The sequence below is a fragment of the Equus przewalskii genome, chromosome 1 (genome assembly GCF_037783145.1).
Source record: "Equus przewalskii isolate Varuska chromosome 1, EquPr2, whole genome shotgun sequence".
In the NCBI taxonomy this organism is placed as follows: Eukaryota; Metazoa; Chordata; class Mammalia; order Perissodactyla; family Equidae; genus Equus; species Equus przewalskii.
In genome coordinates, this window is record NC_091831.1 from 40,676,069 (window position 1) to 40,685,203 (window position 9,135).

The 9,135-nt window shown below is 37.6% G+C and overlaps 1 protein-coding gene and 1 pseudogene across 2 annotated transcripts in view; both read right to left on the reverse strand.

Annotated features, from left to right (window-relative positions):
- The window catches only part of PTEN (phosphatase and tensin homolog), an 84,930-nt gene extending 76,831 nt beyond the window's left edge, over positions 1-8,099 (reverse strand). For both annotated transcript variants that reach the window (XM_008536064.2, XM_008536065.2), the window contains exon 1: positions 7,966-8,099. In XM_008536064.2, the coding sequence (XP_008534286.1) occupies positions 7,966-8,044 (79 nt within the window). In that variant the 5' untranslated portion in view covers positions 8,045-8,099. The remainder of the gene's footprint in view (positions 1-7,965) is intronic.
- On the reverse strand, positions 7,966-8,951 carry LOC139082013 (PTEN upstream open reading frame MP31-like; annotated as a pseudogene).
- Between the last annotated feature and the right edge of the window lie 184 nt (positions 8,952-9,135).

The window sequence follows — 9,135 nt, forward strand, 5'->3', positions numbered from 1 at the left end:
TGAAGAAGCAAAATGCAGTGTTTCACAAAGTGTGATTCCTCAGACCACCAGCATCTGTACCACCTGGGAACTTGTTAGAAATAGAAATACTGAGGGGCTGGCCCCGTGGCCCAGTGGTTAAGTTTGCGCGCTCCGCTGCAGGCGGCCCAGTGTTTCGTTGGTTCGAATCCTGGGGGCGGACGTGGCACTGCTCATCAGACCACGCTGAGGCAGCGTCCCACATGCCACAACTAGAAGGACCCACAACGAAGCATATACAACTATGTATCGGGGGGCTTTGGGGAGAAAAAGGGAAAAAAAAAAAGAAGTGAACTTTAAAAAAAAAAAGAAAGAAATACTGAGACCCTAACCCACACCAATGACTCAGAAACTCTGGGGGTGGGGCAAATAATCTATGGTATAACAAGCCCTTCAGGTTATTCTGATGCCCTCTAAAGTTTGAGAACCACTGATGTAACATAATAGGAAAAATACTGTACCAGGCGCCCAAAAACCCTACATCCTTCTTTGTTCTCAATCTTCTATTAGCCCTCAACAAGTTACTGATTCTACTGGAGCTACGGTTCCTATTCTACAAAAAAATGAGGAAAATAATGCTTGCTTTGTCTATCTCTTAGGTTACCTCTTTTTCTCTTTGTGAAATCAAATGAGCTAATGATTGAAAACAGACCTTGTTAATAAAAAAAATACTAAACAAATAGAAGGCACTGTTAGGGTATATGCTAGCTAATTCTATTACATTAATTAAAAAGAAAACAACCTTGCTGACTCAAGTTGTCATTTTTTCATATTTCATAAATGATTAAGTAAAAATGTTAAATAAATTTTACAACATGGTTAAATTAAGCCTGGCAAAGCACTGTTTTCATGTTATTTAAAAAAAAAAACAAAAAAACAGAAAAGCCCAGGCATTCAGTTTTATCTCTGATAGACTCAGAGTAAAGTAATTCACAAAAACACATTTAAAAAAATAAACACAAAAAAAAAATCAAGCGTAGTAACATCCCCCAAATTTCATTTTAAAAGTAGAAAAAAGTTTTCAATTCTATTTATTTACTCTCCAATCAGTTCAGAGTAACTAGAATACCCAAAGAATCTCATTAATTCATGAGAACAAGAGTTTTAAATGGAAAAAAATTGCATACATTTTAAGGCAGAGTTGTTTGCAACTTTGAACATATATGCTGTATTTACAAATCACTTTCAGAATACATCTGATTTAAAGAATACTTGATTCAAATTACAATGCCTATAACATCTTAATTATATTCTCTTCAGAAGATCAAAAATATTAAACATATAAAATTAGCAGAATGCAATCCTTGCAATTACTACTAAACAAAGCGAACCTTACTGAAAAATCTAAAAGATCAAAGGAAATAAAATCCGAAATTATTCTGAAGGGCTTTAATAAGATAAAATCAACTGTAACTTTGGGGTAGTGATATAAAGCATAAAACACAGTTGCATACAGCATTAAAGAGAGAGGCAGGAAGTGAAAGAGTTTTAGACAATTCAATTTTCCAAGATGTCAAATGCACAGTTCAATTCCACAATCTAGACTGGGACTAAAAATACAGCTGGTTTATACAACACAAAATATGTAAAAATCACATATATAATTAGACAGAGCACCATTCATTCTGCAATGCAAAACAAATGAACATGCACAACAGCTCCCTAGAAATTAAGTGCATCGCTACTGAGGGATACTGTGATACAGCTGGGAAACCAGCACAGGCAAAGGAAAAACAAAAAGAATGATCCCTATACACAACTAATAGCTTTCACTAGGCAGGTCTCAAGCTCTCAAGCTTATTTTATCCTTCCTCCACACTTGATAAGAATGAAGAAAAAAATCCTTTAGCTCTTTCTTCTCATTGCTAGGGCCTAAAATTATACAAATAATATTGATCAAATGTGAAAATAAGACACAATTATTTAACACTAAACTTAAATTCCTATATTATATTAATGAATTGCCAGATTATATTAAGTGTAAATTACATTGTAATAAATGTAACTTGGCATGCAAAGCTGCATAACTCCTCCAAAAATCTGAACTTAAAAAGAAATGCTAAGAAATACACCTTTATTGATAAACACTTTCCATAACTCTTGTATCACACAAGTTTTCTTTCATTTGAGGTGGAGATTATACTTTGTTGAGTAAAAATATATGATATTTAAGTTGACTTATCTTAAACACCAAAGAAAATTTAATATTTTAACAAATTTTTCTTTTTAACACTTCTACTTCATTATGCCATAATAGGAAGTTCTCATCTTACCTTAGTATTTTAGAGTAAATAATTCTTGATTAACATGATTAACTACTCTTAGGTCAACAGTATGAGGGAGCAGAGCTTTACATTCTATTTGCAACGAAACAGCAAAATCATAGACACGTTACACTCAGAGCTCCTAAAGGAATACCCGTATTTTAAAAAACACTCAGCGCTTGAACCAATCAAAATTCTATCATATCCAAAACTGAGGAAGTTCAGTTATAATCATTGTTCCTCCTAAAGATGAAAATACAATTTTTCCTACGTGGATAATCTGAAATTATAATTTTTAAGAGCAGCCATTATTACTTAAGCATTCACAATGTGGCAGGTATTATGCTAAGTGAATTACTTATATTATCTCATTTATTCTTCAAGATAAACCTTATGTAGGGAGGTACCAATATCCCCATTTTACAGATAAAATAGAGTAAGAAAGATTAACTAACTTACAAAAAGTCATCCAGTTATTAAGTGGCAGAGCCAAGATACCAACACAGGAAGCCTGACTCCAGAGCCTACACTGCCACCCTAAAATCTGAGCTGAAACAATGTACACACAATGTGTAGATAAAACTAACACTCAACATTTTAATGTAATTTAAAATAGATTTAAACGTATTTGAAAATTATAAAACAATATCCACCAAGGTGATCTCTTCTTTAAAGAGAAGAAAGTTATTTTAGAAATATTACGAGTTTGCTAACTTTGTACTTATTTACATATATACACAGAGTATTCAAATACTTATAAGTTAGATTTACTGTCCATATGTGAAGTGATAACTACCGACGATAATTAAGTGTATAACCACTTAAAATATAACAGCTAAAGAGGAGTCTTCTTTTCCACACTGTATATCGGTTAAGAACACTCGTTGGCTGCCAGATGCAGCCACAGTATCCATCTGTCAATATTCTCAACACTACCAACAAGGATATATACCTAATACCCTGAAGATGTCCACCCATCTCTTAATGCAAACTACTGCAAATAAAGAGAATCTATCTTTTAACTATACTGAACTAAGTTAAAACTTCCCATCCAAAATTAATTCACCCCTAAATTATGATTATTCTTATTAATATTTTCCAACAGCCTTTTTTAAATTCTAGTGCAAATTATCTTAAAAGAACCAAACTGCTAATACCTCTTTTATACCCAATGAAAAAAATTTAAAAACTTAGGGGATAGGTGAACAGTTAAACCACTATACCAGTTTCACCTTTCCTGACAAACGAAAGTATTTTACAATAGTAAGTGCATATATTCAATACTTACAAAGAGAATCATTATTCACAGACCAAAACACTTTTGACCACCTAGCAAAGAATGCATGTGGCAGTAATACAGCCTATATAAAGAATTAAGGATATCAGTTTGCTCAGCAAATCCTTACCAATTTAAGGTTATCCAGTCTAACCTCAACATTACTGATACCTCTGATAGTAACTGCATTAATTTCAAAGCAACCTCACGGAAAGCAACTGTAAAACAGAACTGAATACTTACTGAAATCATTACTGACTCCAGTCTTACAAGTTGATACAAATGTCTTAAGACACTGTCCTCAGAGCAAATTCTAACACCTTTTCTTAAGGAATTCAGGCCACAGAAGAATTCTCCAGTACTGACTACTTAAAATCAAGTTTTTAACCAAAAGAGAGGGAGGGAGAGAGGGAGATAGAAAAGGCGAATAGAGTGAGACTTTTACCAAATAGAAATAAAACTTCAGAACTAATGGTTTCTACAGGAAAAAAATTTGGTATCAAACAAATTTCTTATACTATCATTAATCACATATCTTCTGGAAGCTTAATCCTTATAGTACAGCCAAGGCCTAACATTTCAAGTAAGTGAAAAACTGTTATATGCATGCACACTTCTAAATATCTCTTTACAAACCCCGACTTTGCATACAATATTAATATAAAAACATCTCCTACGCCTCTGTCTTACTAAAAAGGCTGAGGTAAAAATTTAAAATAGATGTTTACTGAGAGTGAATTAATGTTGAAACTTTGTGAATTGATTTTCCCATAATAAATACTCCTCCATTAAAAGCCAATGAAGTGATTACTTCTTAAGTAGCTTAAAAGTTATTAAAAAGTATTAAGCTATCGCCAAATAAACAAATAGCAAATGGGGCAAATTTGAAAATAAGAATTGAAAGAAAATAAGAATTACTTCCAAAAAGTAAGGGATTCTGTAACAGTTGGAGCTTTGCATATTTTATGTGGTTATTAGGAAAAAGCAGATAGACTGTTCCACACAAAAATTAAAATATCACCAGCTTTCTCATGTTGTTAAAATTCTAAAAGGTAATACCTACAAATGCATCTTTCTCTCCTGTTTTTCTAAAACTAAATTTGAAATTAAAGTGATTATATCTCACCAAATTTTATGATGTTATTCATTTAGTATTTATTTAGTATATTATAAGCAATGTAAATCTACACTGATGACTGTGCTACTGTGCAAACTTTTGCAATGGACAGCAATAAGATTCCTTTTTCCTTATACTGAGTCATATAAACTGTAAATTACTCTCCTTTCAGATACGCTTTATTTTTGAATAAGCTTTAGGAAAAGGAAGTTTGTAAATTATCATATAGCAATTAGGTAGCCCAGTCATGTTGTTCAGGAAAGATATACAACTTAGCAGATACAAAACAGCATAAAATAAAAATTGCGAATAAAATTGTTTTTTAAAAAGCTCACAATATGGTCATTTCAGTAATCACTAATCTTAAGATAACACAGCTAACTTTAATAGTCATTGTACTCTACAAGTTAAAAATATTCCCTATGAAGGTTAATATTTGAAAAGATGCAAACAAACAAGAAAAACACAACAGAAGTCTAAAGTTTCCACAAAATCTAAAAACACTAAATTTTTATAGTCTCATATTCAGCACTACTTTCCAGACTAACATTAACAATAAAACCCTACGAACAAATTATTTTTAGAGTTGCAAAAATATTTTAAAACTGAACTATAGTCCTCAATTTTCCTCAGAGAAATCACTTCATTGTTAGTCTTTCTTCATCAGATAAAAATACTTCAATCTCTACTTTCATAAAAGAATTTAACTTTTAACAGGCTGGCTGCTGAAACAGATACTACAACCTGCCAGAGACAGTCTTCAATGGCCATTTTAATTTTTCCCCTGACAATAAACACAAAACACTAAAGTGAAACCAAGCAAATCAAAGTGCTGTGGCATATCAAAATTATTGGAAGTGCAACTATCAAAAAAGCAAGGCCTCCACTGACTTTTTCCTAAGTGATTTTTTTCATATTAACATTTGGCTCAATAAAACCACAACTCTAGAAATTAAGTGTTATTAGTCATTTGATGCAATATTTGATACTGCTTTCTATGCATACCATAACTAAAAGTACAGTTGTAGAGAAAGTTTTAAGTCACATAAATTTCACGTATGGAGGCACATATACTCTGAAATCAAAGCAGAAATTAACAATCACCACACTGGTCACATGTAAGAACCTGGGAGAGTAATTTTAGTCTTAAAACTCTGATAATTTTAAAACAAATGGGTAAAGTAAAAATAGCATAAACGTAATTTGAATACTAAAAGCAACCTGTCTACCAAATAGAACTCAAGAAATTTTTTTCAATGGGGGCTTTCAAAAAAAAGTCAAATAAACATTTAATTAATTTGTTCCTCTATATCTAGATGACCGTCACTAAATCACACCAATAGTAGACTGCTACTTTTGAAATAAGTTGCAAATCAGAAGAGTTTTTCCATAATTAATTATCTTCTGGGCAATCAGGTCAAGTTCAGCCTTAGTAAAGTTTTTCAATTAATGCAGACTCCAAAATCTCCAAATATTCTTTTAAAATATTATTTTTTAACTTAACAGAAAACTATTAAGTTTCGTGCACTGTAAAGCTATTTCTTCAGTAACTCTTCTCTTCATTTCAAAACAAAAACTTGGGCAAAATTAGCTGTGCACATTTATATGCAGCTGCATAATCCAAAGGAATAAAACCTCTTCTGATATAAACCATTTTCTTCAAAAGAAAAAATCTTCTCCACAGTTTTTAGCAGGACATCTAGACACTTTAGTGTCACTCTACCTGTAAGCAAAATGTTTACTGATATTTGCTAAGAGATCATTTTTATTAAAAACACTCCATTAACACTTACACAATTACATAATTTAACTAAATACTGTCCACTGCTACAATTCATATCACCAAATTTTCGGTCTTAATAGAGACCTTAATAAAATGCTTCAGTCACCTCAGACCGATAACTTAATTCTGTTTTCCATATCTTATACACTGGCCTACCAGTAATCTCAATTTCTGTGATACTTTCCATTCTGCAAAAAAGGAGGGCTCTATCCTCTTCCTTGATCAAAACCAGTTTATTATACCTGAAACTGCAAAGTTAATGCCTTTGATAACCACTACCTTTTGAAGTACAAAGGCCTAACTTTTAGACAACGAAAACTATACACCGTTAAAATTCTTGGGTTTCTGTCTTATTCAACAAGCTGACTCAGTAAATTTAATACACTGTATTAAAAAAGCTAACATGTCTAGAATCTGAAGCTGGAGTAATCCACTCTTGCCAGCATTTCTGGTTATTAGCTGGTTAAGTTATACTTGACATTCTAGTCAAGTCAGAGTAAAATTAACAGATACCCAAAGGTGTCAGAGGACTTGAAACCTAAATAAGGTGAGTAGCAATTCTGGCATCACAGCAGTACTTAAATTTCAAGTGAGAACCCAAGTTTAATCTCTGCAATCACCATTTGCTACACACAATACCCTTGACCCTACACAACATTATCTTCTGGGATCAAAAAACCACTCAATCTCCATTCTATTACCTATGACAAGAGCACTGAATATAAAATACTACTGAACTGCAAATTTCATGCCCTATCCTACATCACCCCATAAGGAGAGAAAAAAACAAATTTAACAAAGATCTAATAAAAGTGTCTTATGAGTTATACCATGGCACTATTGATATCAAACTACAAAACTTCTAAATGCCGTTCAAAGTTGTAATTAACTTAGTTTAAACACACAAATCTACTTTTGCCCTCAAATGAGCACCGCATAGGCTGAAAATGATTCCGCTTCATAAAGTTATGCAAATCAGTCCACAACTCACATTTTAAAAGAATCTATCAATGCAACCCAGGAAACTAAAAAAAAAAAAAATCACTGCAAGATTCTGATGCAACATGCGTACGTGCAACACTAATTTTCATTTTAATCTGATCTATACCCTTGATCTAGGGCCTAAAGCCAAGATTTAATCGAAATATGCTCAACCTCAAAGCATCTACTTTTCTGTTCATTTAGTAGACCGGATTACCGAGCTCACTAATCCACTACCAGTGCACTGTATTCCGTATTAACGGACAATGGCCCTTAGGAAGAGACCCCATAGATTAAGAAACCAATCGGTGCCTTGACACTTGCAACCAGGCAAGAGTCCCATCTAGCCGAACACACCCTAGGTTGAATGCATTCAAAGGAGACACAAAATATATCCGATCTAGAAACTCGACCAGGGTTAACGTTATAGTCACCCAAACTACGGAAATTTTTCGCATCCGTCTACTCCCACGATCTAAGAGAGAGTGACAGAAAGGCAAAGAGGAGCAGCCGCAGAAATGGATACAGGTCAAGTCTAAGTCGAATCCATCCTCTTGATATCTCCTTTTGTTTCTGCTAACGATCTCTTTAATGATGGCTGTCATGTCTGGGAGCCTGTGGCTGAAGAAAAAGGAGGAGAGAGATGGCAGAAGCTGCTGGTGGCGGGGCTTCTTCTGCAGGATGGAAATGGCTCTGGACTTGGCGGTAGCTGATGCCCCTCGCTCTGCTGCCGCTTGGCTCTGGACCGCAGCCGGGTAATGGCTGCTGCGGCGGCTGCTGGATGGTTGCAGCGACTGGGCCTGCTTCTCCTCAGCAGCCAGAGGCCTGGCAGCGGCGGCAGCGGAATGGGGAGAAGACGAATAATCCTCGGAACGGCTGCCTCCTCCGGCGGCCTCCGGAGCCCGGGCCAGGGGGGGTGCGGCGGCGGCGGAGGGGAGGTTTAAAACCGGCCCGGGTCCCTGGATGTGCCGCCGCCGCCGCCGCCGTGTTGGAGGCAGTAGAAGGGGAGAGACCAACTCTCCGGCGTTCCCAGCCCTGGAAATGGTGACAGGCGACTCCGACCCCCTCCCCGGAGCTGCAGCCGCCGCGGCCGCCGCCGCCGACGCTTCTCCCCCCGCTCCAGGAGCGGGAGGTGCCGCCGCCGCGCCTCAGCCGGCTCCCGCCCGAGCCCACGGCTTCCACCTTCCCTTTCAGGAGAAGCCGAGGAAGAGGCTGCACGGTTAGAAGAGAAGACGAAGAGGAGGCGAGAAACGCCGCCGCTGCCGCCGCCGCCGGCCGGCCGGCTCCCCGAGGGCGCTGCCCCCGCGGCTGCTCACAGGCGCTGAGAGGGGCTCTGGGCCGCGGCCGCCGCCGTCTCTCATCTCCCTCGCCTGAGCCCGGCCTCGCCTCGCAGCGGCTCAACTCTCAAACTTCCATCATGGCTGCAGCTTCCGAGAGGAGAGAACTGAGCGCAGCCGCGTCCCGGCGCCCGAACGCGTATCCTGCCGCAGTGCACAAAGAGTCCCGCCACATCACCGCTCGCCGGCCTGCCCGCCCCCTCCGCCGCCGCGCCGGGAGCCCAGGCGCCTAGCGAGCCCGAGGGGAGGCGCGAGGCGGGCGGGACCGCGCCGAGGGAGGGAAGAACTGGGCTGGGCTGGGCAGGGCAGGAGGCCCGAGGGGGCAGAAGTGATAACTGCGGTTCGAGCGCCGAGCCCCC